Genomic DNA, 18,936 nt, shown 5'->3' on the forward strand with positions numbered 1-18,936 from the left:
CTGTCATTGCCCCTTCACCTGGCTAGGCCTCTGATAAGCTTCTTAACTTACCTTTTGGTCTCACCAGCACTACAATTTCCATTAACACTTTCCACAAAATATATTTAATGTCCAGCCAAGCTCTGGGGAGCATCACAGTGAACAAGACAGCATAGCATGATCCTTCCTCTCCCTGAGCTGAGAGTAGAACAAGACAATTACATTAAAATGTCATGAGTACTTTTCTAGGAGACGCGCCCAGCCTATCCACTGGGGACTAAGAAATAGTTTGTGCAGGAAGTACATTCTGACTGGAGCCCTGCAAACTAGATACCTGTACCTTCACGTGTGTGTCTGTGTGTGTGTGTGTGTGTGTGTGCACGTGCATGCAGCAAAGGAGCCCACTGTGAATCCAGAGGGGCAAGTTCTCAGCCTGGATGAACCCAGGCAGCCTTAAAGATGGCACGTGGCATTCAGCACACTTCTCAGCACTTTTCCTTTTTAGCTTTGGTCTTTCACTTTTTGGTGCAGTTTGATTTAAAAATCATTCTCACCCAGTTGCTGTTGCTGCCTTGTCAACAAAGCAATCTCTAATCAGTTAGAGCTAGTTCTTTTATGACTTTTTCTTTTATGAGTGTGAAGTGTATAGTATCAGGTGCGGAATAAGTTACTAGTGCTTAGTTGATAAAAATCTGCAAATTAAATGAAAATTAGGTGCAAGAACTCTATTTTCAAGTGAAATTAAAGCTAAGCTGTTTATCTCGATCTGTACCTCCTTACAGAAGCCGTTATGGTTCTAGTGCTCTTCTAGTTGATCAGACTGACCTTTTTGACAAAAATTTGGAAGAGAAAGATAGGATCAATTTAAATTCTAATCCCTTTCCAAGACTGACTCATTAAGTGACCTCGAGAAAATCATTTCTATTTTCCATTCTGCCTTGGTGTCTTCATGAGAAAGAAGAGTGTGGTACGATCTCACGATGACGTACTCAGTATTTTGGAGAGATAGAAGTTATAAGCAATCCTAGTCCTTTTCATAACTTATCTCTTATTAATCACTTTTTTTTTAAAGATTTTATTTATTTATTCGACAGAGACAGCCAGCGAGAGAGGGAACACAAGCAGGGGGAGTGGGAGAGGAAGAAGCAGGCTCATAGCGGAGGAGCCTGACGTGGGGCTCGATCCCATAACGCCGGGATCACGCCCTGAGCCGAAGGCAGACGCTTAACCGCTGTGCCACCCAGGCGCCCCTTATTAATCACTTTTTAAAACCACAAATGAATTTAGAGATGTGCCTGAAAGTAGACATAATGTTAAACAGGAGTATTTTAGAAAAATCATCCTCATAATCATTTTACAAATTTTTCTCCCTCCAAAAAGCCATCCCTATGGGTTTTCAAAACCAGAAAATGATTCTAGTGCAGGAAAGATCATTGGGGTACCCAGGAGTTTCTCAGGCAGAATCTTCTGATCATCTTGTGAAAGCTTGAATTTCATGGAACCCACTCCAGGCTGTAGCCTGATTCTGTGGTTAACAGATGTGGTTTTGTGAATAACACAGGAGGAGCCCAGGAATTTCCAGAGCGGTGAGTAATGACTCTTGTCTGAGATTATAATACAGATTAGCGATACCGAGATTTTGAAAAATCATTCTTTTTAAAGTGATAGAGATTTATGCATGCATGTTGAGCCTGGATTCCCGGGCAGGGGGGCGGACTGTGAGAAGCAGGCATGGTCTGTGGCTCAGAGCATGGGCCTTGGGCTGAGAGTGGCCACACGCAGCACTTCATTTCTCAGCACCTGCCTTCCTCACTGGGGGACTGTCCACCCTGCAGTTCTAGGAGGGGTGGTTGCTCAAGGAGCTCATAGAGGTCCTTGATCAGTGCAGTAACACTGAGGAATAGTTCAGGAGAATATAAAATGGAGGTCCCCTAGACCAGTGTCTGCCTAGGAATCCCTCCCACAGCAGCTCTGGCTGGTGGCCATTGGGCTGATTTTGAGAGAGAACTGCTTGGTTCAAGATATTCTTTAATATATTGAACAGCAGGGGTCAACTCATAACTAGTTTAAGGATCGTCGAGACCAGCTTCCCATTTTACACATAGGGAAACCTGGAGTCGGTGTTAATGTTCTCTGAAGTCAGCAACTTGACTGAGTTCTCTAGAAGTGCAGCAGAGAGAGAGAGAGCAAGCAGTAACGATTTGGATTGTCAAGAAGCCAATTACAGATACAAGACAAGAGCCAGGTCCTGTACTAACTGGGAGGACAGTCGGAACAGGGGATGGCATTTTAGGGACAGGCACACTTTGAGCAGACACTGTCATGAGGGACACAGTGAGTGGAAGGAACATTCAGGGGAGAGGAAGAAATAATTTAGAATGGGTCTGGTTTTGGAGGACCTTCAAACAGGACAGTAACCTAGGTATGACGCGGTAAGATTTTCCGTGGAGGCAGGGGCACTGTGAAAGGACTTATAAGGAAGTTTCACCTGGTATGGATTGAAGAGGGGCAGCGTTGGTGGCAGTGATGTCAGTCACCTGCAGGGCTGCGCATATTGGACAGGGACGGTGTTGGTGGCAGTGATGTCATCCAAGAGGCTGTTGGATTTAAAAAGTGGCACACCCCCTTCAAAGGAAAACTCAGTGTACTTGAGACTTGGCTGGGTTTGATGTACAGAGGAGAGAGTTGATCCAAGAGTCACCAAGCTCTCTGGATGCTAACCTGACATCAAAAGCGAAGATCACCGCCCACCCAGGCACTCTGCTGGTTGGAGGACAAGTAAAGGGGTGAGATGTGAACACTGAAGACCTGAAAATGATTGGCCTCTCTGCAGGGGGAGATGTAAAAAGAGGGGAAACCTTGAGTAATACCCAGTCTCATTTCTTTTTAGAGAGGGAGGAGGGGAAGGCAGAGGGAGTGGGAGACAGAGAATCCTAAGCAGGCTCCACACCCAGCACAGAGCCCATCACAGAGCTCGATCTCACAGCCCTGAGATCATGACCTGAACCTAAATCAAGAGTCAGACACTTAACTAAACCACCAGGCGCCCCGATCTCAGTTTTAATGACGAGTTTCACCTGTGCTATTGAAACACTTATGGTAACAAGCACCAGAACTGATTTTGACTTTTGCTTAATAATTTTTGTATAGAGCTGAAGTTAAAGAGGAAAAAAATGACCAGAACTTTAGCAGGCAAAGAAGGGGGAAAACAAAAGACAGAATGCAGAAATCAGTCATTTTCATACTGAAAGATGCTTGTATTCCTGTTTTCAAGGAAGCTGCACTGAAGTCCTTACCCTGTGCCATCACGAACATGTGAATAAAACTAAGGAAAAAAGCTTTAGAACAAGAAATGTCCTCTTCCTCCATCAAATGTCCCCAGCCTGAGGCTGGGTCTGGGGGAGTGTGTTGTCTCCCTCACACCACCCCTGAGCACCATGTCCTCTTCACAGAGAAGATTGAGCATTCCCGTGCTCCATCAGAACCAAAACCACCCCACCCCAAAAAGCTGGGGACATCTTTGATCCTGACTTCCCCTGGAGGAAAAGGTCGCCATTCAAAGAGAGGGGTCGGTCAGCCAACTTTGCAAAACAGTGACAGACAGGAGCCCTCTGTCTGTGGCTCAGCATGCGTTCCCAGCACCACGCTTCATCCTCGTGCCCCAAAGGGCGGGCAGCAGAGTCTGTCACCAGGGCAAATAACGAAGCTAAATCTGAATCCTGCTGCTCTTTTTCCAGAGTCCTTTTCCCCCACCGCACTGTGGCTCCCGCAGCGGGAATTTACTGGGGACCGTGCTTTGTTGCAGCCAAGGGAGAACCCGTCTCTTGAGTTTGCAGCTCAAGTAGAAACTGTCATTAAAATTGTATCCATGTCTAAGGAGAAGTAAGAGTGGCTATGGTAGGAGCCTAGGGCCTCCCAAGAGAAATGTCACCACATAGAGCACATGAGACTCGGGGTGCACGTCCGTTGGCTTGCATCCCAGTTACAGTGCTCCTTGCAGTGGTAGCCTAGCCATTGGGCTGCATCCTAGGCTGTCACAAAGCCTCCTGATGGCAGACTTTCCAAGTCCTTCTGTGCCCCTCCCCTCACTGACACCCCAGCTCAGGCCCTAGGCCGGCATCCCTGGACCTGGTCCTCCCAAGCCGAGACTGGAATGGAATGAGGCTGTGGCCTCTGGAGCTCTGCTGACCAGAGCAAGAAAGGAAGAAGAGATGTGGCAGAGAGCAGCAGGACTGTCAGGAACTTCTGCCTTCCAAGCCAGGGGCTTTCAAAACAGAGCAAAACGATGTGTTTTGTCTCCTGATCTTACTGCTGTGGAAAGTGCTCTCAGTTTTGCTGAGAAGAATGGTATGAAATGAAGTATCTGAGCCCCCAAAACTGGTCGGTAGCATAAACCACAAAGAAAAAGTGAAACCGAAAGCTGTGAAAGTAGCCCGGGATTTTGTTCAAGTGCTCATTGAGTCTCCCTCTAGCTTATTATTTTCTCCCAGCACCTGCTAGGACTGCTTGCTGCCCGGCAGCCCAGAAAGACACACTAACACGGGACAGGTGCAAGGGCGTAGCCCTTCATGACGGGCCTGCGCTCTGGTTCCGGGCGCTCCCGCTGTTCGTTTACTTGGTGCCTCGCCATTGACCCTCCCCTCTTTTACCCAGGGGATGAGTGGATTGCTAGTTTGCTTGTGTTGGGGCGGGGTGGGGGGGCAGCGTTGTTTTTCTTTTTTCCGAGTTTTGCCAAGAAGCTTTCCCCGATGGCAGCAGCCTCTGGTCTTCCCGCACAGGAGTGGCGCGTGTTAGTAGCTGTAAGTCTGCTGAGGTGGCCTCACTGCGCCCACAGTCACAGGCCGTGTCTTCATCACCTCTTGTTAGGTTTCACTTGCTCCTTTGTTTTGTCATCCCTGCTGAGCTCTTTTGGGACTGTGGGAAGTTAGTCCCTCCTGTGTCACCCCCACTTTACCTGGCCCCGTGTAGTGCGCTGCACATAGAAGAGAAACAAAGGAAGCACGCTCCTACTTCCGGTGCAAGCTGCAGCTTCCACAAAGCACCTGGAAGCCGTGTGATGACCCGCAAGTGTCCTCTTCTGTGAGGAGGTAGCATGTGGCTTCCCTGGCAGGCCCCACAGTCTCCCCGCAATGATCCTTTGTAACTGCTGGTTCCCGTGTCCCAGGAGCAGTGTGCCTCTTGTCCTTAGAGAGTGAATCCTCCACGAGCTTTGTTCTCTAAGGTGCCTTATTTCAGCCCCTTCCATCCCTTCCATCCAAACCTTCCTTATTAGCCTACTAATGTCCCCTGTAACAACTAACTGGAGGCCTTTGTGAAAGAAAATCCCATAGATCTTAACTCAGCAATATGCTTGTCTTTGTGTGTGTCCATTCATTGATTCATTCAGCGAATATTCCTTAAGTACTCACAGATGAGACTGAATCTACAAGCACAGACAAGACAGTCTCAGTCCTCGTGGAGCATGTGGCCTGCATGAGATTCCCACCAATCAACACACACACGCAGTGTAACGTATCATTTGCCGTCCTCGGAAAGTACGAGAGCTGAGCACAGGAGAGGAACATTTGGGGGATTAGGGCAGGCTCCCGGGCAGGAGTCTAGAATGTGAAGGTGGAGAAAGACCGTTGGAATGGTCTGCGCAGTTCAAACCCATGTTGTTGAAGGCTGTCAAACCATGGTAAGAAATTCCAACTGTACCCCAAAAGCAGTGGGGACTTGCTGAGTAGTATCAAAGAAGAGTATCTACAATTATTTGAGAAGACTCTTTGTTTACTAACTGTATTGTTTGTGTCCCTACTGAATACAAAAGCAAATACGAGAATCCAGCTATCTTCTGTTAAGTCAGACTACTGAAAGATTTGCAACAAGAGAAAACAATGACGTTCTTCTGAAGGGACTCTTTTTCAAGTCCTTAAAGAATGTATCAGCCCTCATAGAAAACATGTTTTGGAAACATTGTTATTTTTTGTAAAAATGTCTTAGCAAGTGATGAGTTTGTGATTGTTACTAATGAGTTAGTAAATATTTTAAGATCAATGGAAAGACAGCGGGGAGCCATTGAAGGGTTTGTAAGTAGAAAAGCAACATGGTGAGATTTGTATCTTAGGAAACTCACTCTGAAGCCACCTCACCCTTGATGCAGGTCTGAAAATAGGGCAGTGAGAGTGGGATGGAGAGAAGTGGATAGAGATTCCCAGACATTGGGGAGTTACCGTTGACAGATCCTAGTGGTCTGGCTTATGCAAGTGGGTGGGTTTTGATGTCATTTCCCAGGATTGGGGACACAGGCAGAGACATGGGATTGAAGATGAATTTGTTTGAGACATGTTCCATTTTAGATGTCTCTGGAACATCCAAGTGGAAGGGTCCAGGAAGCAGATATGTAGCGCCGGCGTGCAGCACCGGGAGGTAGGGGCTTAGGAGTTTCCACCACATGCATGGTGACTAAAGCCCTAGGAATGCCTGAGCACCTGGGGACAGGACATGGAAAAGAAGAGAATCCCATACAGAACCTAAGGGACCCTGAAATTTCACGGAGAGGAGTAGAAGACAGCTCTGAGGGGCATTGGGAGTGCATGACCAGAGAGCTAGAAAGACCGAGAAAGTGGGATACCACCAGAGCGGAGTAGGGAATGGTCGTAGGCCCAGTGCCTCCGGGGTTTCTCACAGAGAGCTGAGGTGGTTCCTTTGGATCAAACAAAGGATGTTATTGGTACCCTAGAAGGAAAAGGAAAAAACTAATGGTTAGAAAACAAAACTGAGGGTCTAGAAGGCAGGCCGTCACCTTACTTCTCTTTCTAGCTTCATTGCCTGAGGTACTACCAGGTGCATTAGTAGACACCAGATAACTATGTTGATTTTACCCTTAACTAGTGCTACTAAGAAAACTGGTCTTTTCTGCCTTTGAACTTCATGGTAGGTTGTCCCCATTGTAAATTGCTCACATTAATGTATAGGTATTTCCTGAGGGTCTGTGGTAGAACTTCCCAACCACTGCGTCATGGTCACAGATGGGCTGCGATATTGATCCCCTCAGCCCACAGGGCCACTGCTTGCAGGCAGCTTTGGTGGTCTGTCCTCAGTGTCATGCAGATATATCTTCTTCTGTATGTGCCATGACGTGGAGAATATTGGAAAGTCTTGGTCTGTAGAGGGTTAGTAATTCCTTGTATGGGTGCCGCCTCACTTCCTCTGTTCCTCAGGCAGACATCACTACACAGTCTCACCACTGTCCAACTGAACCCACACCCTCCCTCTGACTTCCCTACATGGTCCCCGGGCAGCCACAGACAGTAGAGTAGAGGTGGCCCTGCCACTTGCTTTACACTTCAGAACCTAGCACATGGATAAGGCCTTTCAGATCACTGGAGACTGAGAATAAAGCATGCATTGTTTTGAGCGACCAACCTTTTTAAAATAAAATGATGACGCTTCCGGAAAGAATTTCAGTTGTTCTAAACCATCACATTCACAATGTCCACTCCATAATTGTTCTTCATTTTGCTCTTTGACAAAACACCTCCTTGCTGGGGAATGCATTCAGGCTGCACTGAGCCTCGAGCTGTGCTGGCCGCTGAGGGAGTACGAGGGAGTATGTAGGGAGCCCCATTCGCACCCCATCACAGCCCTGCAGGGTCCCACAGTCGAACTGGGAAGACAAGAAGTAACACTGTAAGGCATAATGCAAAGATTAGGTGGGAATAATAGCTAACATATATATAATAAGCTTTTAGAAGTTTTCAGGCTCTGTTTTAAATGCTTTCCACGTATTAACTCATTTATTTCTCATAATATCCTTATGAAGTAAATGTAGTTATTATTCTCTTCTTATAGATGAGAGAACAGGCTCAGAAAAATTTTTCTAAAACTAAGGCCTGAGGTCACACCAGAAGTGGCAGAGCTGGGATGTGAAGCTGGGTCATTTGGCTCTAGGGACTGCTGTCGGTCACTCAGCTTGCTCTGCCAGTTGGCTCCTCTATCATGACTCCTTAGCACTCCCTGCCTTGCCTCTTGAAGTGCGTATAAGCCTATTCTTTGAACAGGCTGACAGAAGTGTCTGGTTCTCCTCTCCGTCACTGAGACCATCCTCGTCCTTTAAAGTTCAGTTAAGCCCCCATCCCCTCTGAATACGCCCGTACTTGGGCTGCGGTTGGTGGTGCCCACTCTGAACCTGCCGAGCCCTTGAACTAGTGCTGCTCAGCTTCTTTCTTAATCACAGTCCATGTTGCCTCCTTATTTCTTCCATTTCTCGATGTCTTGCCTTCCCTGGAGGAGATGATGGGCTCCATGTGCGCCTTGCTTGTACCCTCCCTTGGGAGCTGCCCACAGAGAGCCACAAGGGAGCTCCTCTGACCCAGCTTCTCAGTGTAGACAACTTATCAGGGTCAACACTGCCTCTTCCTCCTGTCCTTTAGAGGTAGAGTTCTAGCCCGTGGGGCGTCCACTTGATAAAATGTTATGAACATTTACAGTTCTCGACTGGAAAATTAGTCATTTTTAAATGTTCAAAAGAAATTTTATTTCATTTGAAGATCTCTTTACAACTAATAACATATGTCATAAAATGGTTCAAAATGCAAGCTGTTTCCTTTTTCCTCTTTTAAATATGTGGTTATTGCTTTTGAAGAAGACAAAGTGAAGGAAGTGTTTCCTGTTTGTAGAGGCTCATCGTTCACTTGCATCGAGAGCAGATTAGTGTCAAAACATCTAGAGCCTAGAGCTCCTGTAACTTTCTGCTTTTTAAGCACTTTTTTGCCATCATAGGAGCAGAGGGATTGGGGTTTGGTTTTGCTTTCCGTGCTCTTCCACTCTCACTCCCCTTAAAGAAATAAAATGTTACAGTTTCAGCCACTTCCCACTGTCCTGCAGCTGGTGGGTGGCGTCTAACCCTATGTGTGTTTGTATCTTTAGCACGTGTTTCATGTTAGAGCTCCTCAGCTTAGGCACTACGGACATTTTGGTCCAGAACGTTCTTTGTGGTGGGGTCTGTCTTATCCATTGTAAGCTGCTTATTAGCAGCATCCCTGTTCCTTGCACACAGCACCACCACCATCCTGTCCCCCGCCTCCCGCGCCCTACCAAGAGTGCCTCTGGACATTTTCAGATACCTCCTAGGGGACAAAATCACCACCAGTATATAGCCATAAAATCATTTAAATAGTGCACTGTTGTTCTGAGTATTTTTTAAATTTGTGTAAATTGTATTATATATTCATATTCTCATATAACCTTCTGTGTTCATTCAATGTTGTATTTTGGAGATGTATTCGGTAGATCTAGTTCCTTTATTCCAGCTGCTCATATAACAGTCCTTTATAGAATAGAACCATTTGTTAATTTATTTCCCTACTTTGGGACAGTTCCATTTTGTACATATTCTTACTTGATATTATAATCAGTGCTTCATAGAACATCCTCATAAATGCCACATTAGGCACCTGTAGCTTCCTGGAAGTGGAATTGCTGGGTCATAGAACATCCTCCGCTTTCCTCAGTCTGGACATGCTGCTGTCCAAACCATTTGTGCCAAGTTACACTCTCACTGACAATACAGAGTCCCCATTCCCTTCACACCTTCCCCGTACTTGATATTGTTAGACATTTAATTTTTGCCAGTCTTGGGGTAAGAAATAACTTATTGCTCTTTTAATTGGCATTTCCTAATCCTAGTGAGTCAAACATCTTTTCTTAGTGTATTGACTCAGGGTTCCCTTGTGTGTAAATTGTCTGCTTGTATACAGTTGACCCTTGAACACATGGGATTAGCGCTGATCCCCAGCACAGTGAAAAATCCATGTGTAACCTTTGACACCTCAAAACTTAGTCACTAATAACCTATTGTTGCCTGGAAGCCCACCAATACCATAAACTATAATGTGTTTATCAAAACGTGGATCTGCGCAGTTCAAACCCATGTTGTTGAAGGCTCAGTTATACATTATTCACTTCTCTCAGGTCATTTATTTTTGTTCTCATTGTTTCTTTATATATTCTGGTTATTCTTTCTTGGTTATATGTTGCACACATTTTCTGTTAATCTGTACTTTGTCTTCTAACTTTATTTTTTTAATCATACAAAATTCTTGCGCTAATTTTTAGCAGTCATTTTCTTTATGTTTTATGCTTTATATTTTTGTTTTAGAGATTCTTTTCCATCTCAGAGACATAAAGAATATTCTTTATTTCTTCTAAAATTTAATAGTGGAGTTTTTTTAAGTAATCTCTATACCCAGTGTGGGGCTCGAACTCACAACCCCAAGATCAAAAATAGCATTCTCCACTGACTGAGGCAGCCAGGCACCCCATCTTCTAAAGTTTTTAACAGTTTAGATTTCCACATTTAAATCTTAAAGTTCCTTCCTTCCTTCAAGTTTTTATTTTAATTCCAGTGTAGTTAACATTCAGTGTTATATTAGTTTCAGGTGCACAATATAGTGATTTAGCAATTCTCTGCATAACTCAGTGCTCATTAGGATAAGTGTACTCTTAATCCCCTTCACCTATTTCACCCATGCCCACCTCCCCTCTGGTAACCATCAGTTTGTTCGCTATAGTTAAAAGTCTGTTTCTTGGTTTATCTCTCTGTGTCTTTTTTTTTTTTCCTTTGCTAGTTTCTTTTGTTTCTTAAATTCCACAGGTAGGTGAAATCATATGGTATTTGTCTTTCTCTGACTGACTTATTTCACTTAACATTGTACTGTCTAGGAGCACCTGGGTGGCTCAGTCGGTTAAGTGTCTGCCTTTGGCTCAGGTCATGATCCCGGAGTCCTGGGATTGTGCTTGGCATCGGGCTCCCTGCTCTCCCTCTACCTGCCACTCCCCCTGCTTGTGCTGGCACACTCGCTGTCTCTCTCTCTGTCAGATAAATCAATCAATCAAATCTTAAAAAAAAAAAAAAAGACTATCCCCTCTAGCTTCATCCATGTTGTTGCAAATGGTAAGATTTCTTTCTTTTTTTATGGCTGAATGATACTCCATTTATTTATACACACACCCCACGTCTTCCTTATTCATTCATCTATCAGTGGACACTGGGGCTGTCTCCGTAATTTGGCTATTCTAAATAATGCTGCTATAAATATAGAGGTTCATGTATCCCTTCGAGTTAGTGTTTTTGTATTTTTTGGGTAAATACCCAGCAGTGTGATTACTGAATTGTAGGGTAGTACTGTTTTTAACTTTTTGAGGAATCTCCATACTATTTTCCACAGTGGCTGCACCAGTTTGCATTCCTACCAACAGTGCACGAAGGTTCCTTTTTCTCCACATCCTTTCCAACACTTGTTTCTTGTGTTTTAGATTCTAGCCATTCTGACAGATAAGAGGTCATACCTCACTGTAGTTCTGATTTGCATTTCCCTGATGAAGAGTGATGTTGAACATCTTTTCATGTGTCTGTTGGTCATCTATATGTCTTCTTTGGAGAAATGTCTGTTCATGTCTTCTGCCCACTTTTTAATTGGATTGTTTTTTGGTATTGAGTTGCATAAGTTCTTTATGTATTTTGGATACTAACCCTTATATCAGAAATATCATTTGCAAATATCTTCTTCCATTCAGTAGGCTGTCTTTTAGTTCTGTTGATTGCTTCCTTCACTGTGCAGAAGCTTTTTTTTTTTTATGTAGTCCTGATAGTTTAGTCCTGATAGTTTATTTTTGCTTTTATTTCCCTTGCTTCAGGAGACATATCTAGAAAATGTAGCTACAGCCAATGTTAGAGAAGTTATTGCCTGTGCTCTCTTCTAGGATTTTTGTGGTTTCAGGTCACACATTTGGGTCTTTAATCCATTTTGAGTTTATTTTTGTGTATGGCATATGAAAGTGGTCCAGTTTCATTCTTTTGCATGTAGCTGTCCAGTTTTCCCAACACCATTTGTTGAAGAGATTGTCTTTTTTCCATTGTATATTCTTTCCTCCTTTGCAAAGATTAATTGACCGTATAATTTTGGATTCCTTTCTGGTCCTTCTATTGTGTTCCTTTGATCTATGTGTCTATTTTTGTGCCAGTCCCATACTGCTTCACTTACTACAACTTTATGATACCTCCGTGTTTGTTTTTGTTTTATATTTCAAGATTGCTTTGGTTATTCGGGGTCTTTTGTGGTTCCATACAAATTTTAGGGTTGGTTGGTCTAGTTCTGTGAAAAATGCTGTTGGTAGTTTGATGGAGATTGCATTAAATCTGTGGACTGCTTTGGGTAGTATAGACATTTTAACAATATTTGTTCTTCCAGTCCATGAGCATGGAATGTTTTTCCATTTCTTTGTGTCATCTAGATCTTTAAGTTTATTTTTAAAATAAACTTATTTTTGTATATAGTGAAGTAAAGGTCTAGTTTTCTCTTTTTCCATACAGCCAATTGTCCTACTGTTGTTCATTAAATGGTGTGTCCTCTTCCTGCTGACTTGTAATGTCTGCTTTATCATAGGCCAAGTGCCAGTGTTTACTTCTAATTCCCAGACACTCTGTCTATACTTCTTCAAAATATTCATGTTTAGTAATGACCCTTAATTCAACTTGACATTGTCTAGTATCACCAAAACACACCTACACACTTTTGAATTTTGAGTCTATAGCAGTTAGGAATAGGTTTAGCTCCATATGACAGAAAACACAAAATAAGAAAGTTTTTAAAGGCAGAAGTTTGTTTCTCTTGTGGAAGAAGTGCTGACGTTGACAGGCCTGTCCTGGTGAGGCAGGGGCATGACGTTGCGGGGCCAGGCTCCCTTCCTCTGGCTGCTACTCTGTCCTCGGCACAGGGCTTCCACCTCCCTGCCCCCAGTGGCTGCTTGAACTCCAGGAAGCAGTAGCAACCGTTCAGGAAGAGCACATCCCCGCCTCTCAGGTCGTCCAGAAATCCTGTTCGCTCCCCTCTTTACATAGTACTGTTGACAGAACCGAGTCCACGTGGCTGGAGCTGAGAAATGTAGGAACCACGTGTCACACACACACAGAAAACCCTATTTTTAAAGAAAAGGGAATATGGATATGAGCCAGCCAGTGGTCTTTGCTGCCGATGAAATCGACAGCATCTGAGCAGACCACAGTGTTGAGTCTTTGCAGGCAGGACTGTGTGGAGTCTCTTCACTTAGGTCTTCCAGTATCCTTCAGTTGAGTTTATTGATGTGAAATGTTGGGGTCTGCCTGGGAGCAAAGGGTCAAGAAAGAAGTGAGATGTCTTTGGTGCAAAAAAGATGGTTTTCTTAAAGGACAGGGACAGGACCCACGGGCAGAAAGCTGCACTGGGGTTGTGAGGAGGGACTGATTAGATACTTTCCAATTGGGAGGGGCTTAGGGATAGCAGAAGTGTCTAAGGAATTTGGAAGCAAGGTTTCCAGGACCCTGAGGGTCATTTACTATTGTCTAGTAAAACCTTAGTCACGAGACCTGCCAGGTGGATATCAGTGGGCCATATGTTTGGAGGATGATTGCTAACATATATCTTGGTGGGGGGGGGGCGGGGAGGAAGATAAAGGAAATTTTCAAAGGGATTTTTATATACTAAGGAAGACTTACAGGATACTGGAGGTGGGGCTGATGTCAAGTTAAGGTTGCCTTTTGCTTCTAGCAAAGTATTGACATTGAGGCAGTTGAGTTCCTGGAGGAAGGTCACTCTGCCTGCCCCAAGCTTTGTCAGTGGACCATAAATTGTAAGGAAGTTTATTTAAAATATCTTTTACCTTTGCTCTCCACATTTTCTCCATAGAGTACTTGTAGATCTTTTGTTAGATTTAATTCCTAAGTACTTAGTACTTTTTATTTCTGTTTGTAAATAGTAATTTTTTATACTTGCATTTGATCACGATAGAGGACTGTTACTGATACCTTTGTGTCTTGTACTCTCTTATTCTCATTTTCTAAGTAGACGGTTATCGTGTGTAAATAATGGCAGTTTTGTTTTTCTTTTCGTCATTCTGCATTTTCTTTCATAGTTAGTTTGGGCCTCATCATCCTATGACTTGTATTGAATGCAAGAGGTGGTAATAGGCATTCAGTCTGTTAATGTGTGAATTACATTACTATATTTTCTGAGATTTTTGGGAAAATCCTAATATAGTACATTATTTCAGATAAGATGATTATTTTTTAATCATTGTTGTGTTGAATTTACTAGTATTTTATTTAGAATTATTATATCTGTCCACAAATGGAAAACAAATTGTCTTACAATTTTTCTTTTTTGTAATGGCCTTGCCTGGTTTTGGAAATTGGAAACAATGTTATATAACAATTTTATATAGCCTCAAAAAATTAGTTGTGGAGCTTTCCCTCTTTTTCTCTTCTCAAGAACAATGTCTATAAGATATAGATATAAGGGGTAAAGGGACATGGTGTATGCGACTTCATCTCACCTGTTTCAGGAAAGAATAAGAGAGTGTCCTTAAAAGTTACGTAGACTTCACCTATAGATTTTTGGTGGGTAGATTTTTTTTAGTATTATTTCAGTTACATTAATGGCTAAAATTAGTCCACATTTCTCTTTTTGTAGCTTTATATGGAAGTATACATAGAAATAAACATTATTTATATAAATGTACTTTCTTGTGCTTTATTTAACATTATATTTGAGAGATTCATTTATATTGCTACATATAATTGTAGTTTGTTCATTTTAACTGCTGTATAATTTTATATTATGTGATTACACCATAATTTATCCATTTCACTTAGTGCACATTTGGGTAGTTTTCGGTCTCTTCCTGTTACAAATGATGCCACTGAGAACGTTCAAGTCCATGCCTTTTGGTGGACATGCATTTGCATCTCTGTTGTCTAGGAGCAGAGTTGCTGAGGTACCATGTGTGTTCAGCTTTAGTAGATGCTCCTGAACAGTTTCCAAAAATGATTACCAATTTTTGTTTCTTCTTGAGTCAGTTTTAGTAAGTTATATTTTTCCTAGAAAGTAATCCATTGGTATGAATAAAGTATTATGTTTTTTTAATGTCTGCCATGATATCTCTTGTATTGTTCCTAATACTATTTATGTTCCTTTCTTTGTCTTCTCATCAAGGTTGCCAGTTTTTCCATTTTACTTGACTTTTCAAACAACCAACATTCAGGGCGCCTGGGTGGCTCAGTTGGTTAAGGGCCTGCTCTTGATTTCGGCTGAGGTCACAATCTCAGGGTTGTGGGATCGAGCCCCACATTGGGCTCTGTGCTCAGCTCCTCCCCATCGCTCGTGCTCTCTCTCTCTTGCACTCTCTCTTCCTCTCTCTAACATAAATAAAATCTTTAAAAAAAAAAAAAACCAACATTGGATTGTGTCTTTATTTTCCACTTTATTAACATCTGCTCCCAGCTTTCTCAACTAGCATCTGCTCTCATTCTTTCTCATTTCTTTAGATAATTGTTACTTTATCTAACTTCTTGAATATACTTAACTCTTTGTCAACCTTCATTTTCTTTAAGCTCAATATTTTTAAATTATATCAACTGTTTAATTATATCCCACCAGCTTTGATAAGTAATAATCTCAATTTTATTCACTTTTTAAAAAAGATTTTATTTATTTATTTGAGAGAGAGAGAGCGAACATGCACACACAAGTGGAGGGCAGGGCAGAGGGAGAAGCGGAGAGAGAGAATCTCAAGCAGACTCCATGCTGAGCGTGGAGCCTGATGTGGGGCTCAGTCTCAAGACCCTGAAACCATGACCTGAGCCAAAAGCAAGAGTCAGATGCTTAACCAGCTGCACCACTGAGGAGCCCCTCATTTTTATCCACTTTTAGTTATATTCTAATGTCCATTATGATTTTTTCCATTTTTGATTTCCGGTGTTAATTTTTGTTTGTTTTGTATTAACTGTAATTTTGATAATTGATTTCACATTTATTCGCATTGTGATCAGAAAATACAGTCTGTTTTGGTGTTTGTGGACATTTCATACAGGACTTAGTACACAGTCACTTTTTATAAATATGTATAATAAAAAAATGTATATTCTATATACTGAGTACAAGCTATATACACCCACTTATACAAACTTGCTGTTTATGTTCTGTGTTATTTTTTGTCTGCTTGATCTATCAGTAGATGCTATTAAATATGTGTCTGGATGTTTCCTCTCCTCTGTTAGTTCTTTTAAATAATTCTGATGTGGGGCACCTGGGTGGCTCAGTCATTTGGGCGTCTGACTCTTGATTTTGGCTCAGGTCTATGGTCTCAGGTTGTGGTATTGAGCCCCATGTTGGGCTCTGCACTCAGCATTAAGTCTGCTTGTCCTTCTCCCTCTGCTCCTTCCGGCCACTCGCTCTCTCATTCTCTCTCTCTCTCTCTCAAATCAATAAATAAAATATTTTAAAAATAGTAATACTGATGCATCGTAGTGATTTTATCTCCAGTAATGCCTGTTTTGCCCTTGAGGTCTAATTTTTTTGACATGAATATAGTGATATGACATAGCTTTCTTCTGTTAGTACTTCTCTGATATTTCTTTTTCCATCAAGTTGCCTGTGTTTCTATAGATGTTGCAGGCTTGTTGGGGGTGGGTAGGAGACATTTCAAAATGGAGAAGTTGTCCATGTATATTTATTATGATCACTAGCACATTTGAATTTCTTTCTACCAGTATCTAAAACAATTTTGTATAATGTCTCTCTTTTTAATTTCCCTAATTTTTTCAAATCTTTTTTTAAATAATACCTTACTTTTTTTGAAGTCTACCTACTATATCTTAGTCATTTCAAAACTTCTGAAATTATAGTTGTTTTCAGGTTGTTATAAATATAGGTTTGGGGGCCGCCTCGGTGACTCAGTCAATTAAACATCTGCCTTCGGCTGAGGTCATGATCCCAGGGCCCTGGGATTTGGCCCCATGTCAGGCTCTCTGCTCAGCAGGGAGCCTGCTTCTCCCTCTGCCCTTCCCCTGCTCATATGCGTGCACATGCTCTCTCTCTTTCTCTTTCTCTCAAATAAATAAATAAAATCTTCTTAAAAATTTAAGTTCTTAGGGATCCAATCCTCCTATTTATTGTGCATACTGACTCTTACTTATGATGGGTTTTTTCCTCATAAGTTTTGAATATTGTATTCTAAGTGTTTCCCAATTGGAGTTTTATCTGTAAGTCCCATGTAATCCCAGGGTAGGGGGTGGTCCTCAGGAGTCATTTTACATCTTCTGCTTGGCTTCTCGGGTATATCCAACTCCATCCCAGAACCAGTTCTCATGTAATTTTTGATAGGTTCTTAAAACACATATTTGTGTAACTTCAACCTCGGATTTCTCATTTCTTAATTCTCAGGCAGGCCAAGATTCCTGCCCTCTCCCTCAGCTCACCTTTTGGATTTGTTTTTTTCTCATCTTCTCTTTCACTGAGGGTGTTGCCATTTGAGGGTTGTGGTTTTATGTAGGTAATGAGCTCAGAGTCACTACCTCTTTCATATCCGAGGCCTCATCGCCTGAACCCAAATAGGTGATAAAACCAAATGGTTCTAGGTCAGAAGGATGTGCTTACCTTTGACCCCCACCCTTGTTACTGTTCAGGTTTTCCAGCGCTTGTTTATGGCACCTTGGGACCTCCATTTCTCCCTTTTATGTTCAGCTGTGCATGTGAAATATTTTTTTGTTTAGCTTTTTTAGATGTTTATAGTAGGAAAATTTTCATGTTGTCTTAATCTGTAATTTTCCTAAATCTAGAAATAGATCTAAATTGATAAACTAAAATATTGGCAGATAGCTAAAAACATGAATTTTTTAGAAACATCATGCTGTGCACATGCACATTTTTCTTCACATGGTGGCTGTTTTCTTCATTGATGACATAGAAGCAGCAAGAAGTGACTTTTCCATCAATCTGAGTTATCCATAGAGCCACTCAAGAGGCCAGTTCTGATCCTTACTTCCATACCTCTTGTCCCTGTGTGTGGGTTTGCCTTCGTATGCTCTCCCTGTCCCTCAAGCCTGCAGACTCCCTCCAGTAAGCATGCTCAGAATTTACTTCAGTAAAAGAAGAAGGAAGAAAGGGCAAAGGAGGAGGCATGGGAGGAGGAGCATTGTAAAGAGTGGCCGTAGTGGCTCCGGGTTCCTGGTTGCCAGCAGTGAATTAGCCCTCTCTCTGTGTCGTCTTCCCTGTCCCATCCGGCAGAGCCCCGAGCTCCTCAGGGGCCAGAGGAGGTGGGATGGGGTAAGTGGGGCTGAAGTTAGGAATGTCTGTGTGCCTCGTCCGTTGCCGTCCAAAGCCAAGCTGCACAAATAACTATGGCAGAACCGTTAACCTTCTTTCTCTCTGGGCTCCTCCCACAGGCTGTTGAGTTCATCCTGTTGGTTGAGGGGGTGCGATACTCTGGGGTTTGGAATGCTTGCATTCAGCAGATCAGTATGCCATTTTCCAATCTATGGATGTGACTTCATTGCAAAAGAAAGCCCTTCCAAGCATTACGATGGTTCTCCTTCTGTGTTTGATCACTGTGTATTGGTCTGTTTTTAGGGAGGAATGATCAACTGGAATCGTCTTTTCCCTCCTTTACGTCAGCGACGAAATATAAACTATCAGGATGGTCGGCGGTCTGAACAGCAAGCGTCTCCCCCTCTCGAGGTTTCTGAGGAGCAGGTAATCAGTAACACTGGTCCTTCTCCTAAACCTGGGTTTCAGCCGGGAAGCAGTTTTGCTGAACAACACTTGAAAGAAATCAAGCATATAAATAGAGAGCTTTTGATGACAGTTAACCTGCTGCTGGTAACAGTGATAGACACTTGGGCCTTTATTGGCTACTGGGGGTCTCACAAGTTTGAGGAAGGCATGATTTGAAAAAAAAAAAAAAAACAAAACATTGTGGTCACTTATATTGAAATCTATAATACTTTATATAAACAGGGAGCTACTGGCGTTTGTTCTGTATAAGGGCTTGGAGAGAACAAGACAAGGACAGGGCGGGAGTGGTGCCTCTCTGGGTACAGCTTTTGTATGGTTTTGACTTAGGAATCAGGTTAATGTTGTACGTATTCAAACAGCAAATCAA

At 42.6% G+C, this 18,936-nt stretch overlaps 1 protein-coding gene across 1 annotated transcript in view; it reads left to right on the forward strand.

Moving 5' to 3' along the window:
• The window catches only part of UBAC2 (UBA domain containing 2), a 208,435-nt gene that overhangs the window by 175,875 nt on the left and 13,624 nt on the right, over nt 1-18,936 (forward strand). The window contains exon 8 of the mRNA XM_011219272.3: nt 18,405-18,527. Coding sequence (XP_011217574.2) covers nt 18,405-18,527 — 123 coding nt within the window. The remainder of the gene's footprint in view (nt 1-18,404; nt 18,528-18,936) is intronic.

This window comes from Ailuropoda melanoleuca, chromosome 7 (assembly GCF_002007445.2).
Source record: "Ailuropoda melanoleuca isolate Jingjing chromosome 7, ASM200744v2, whole genome shotgun sequence".
NCBI classification, from domain to species: domain Eukaryota; kingdom Metazoa; phylum Chordata; class Mammalia; order Carnivora; family Ursidae; genus Ailuropoda; species Ailuropoda melanoleuca.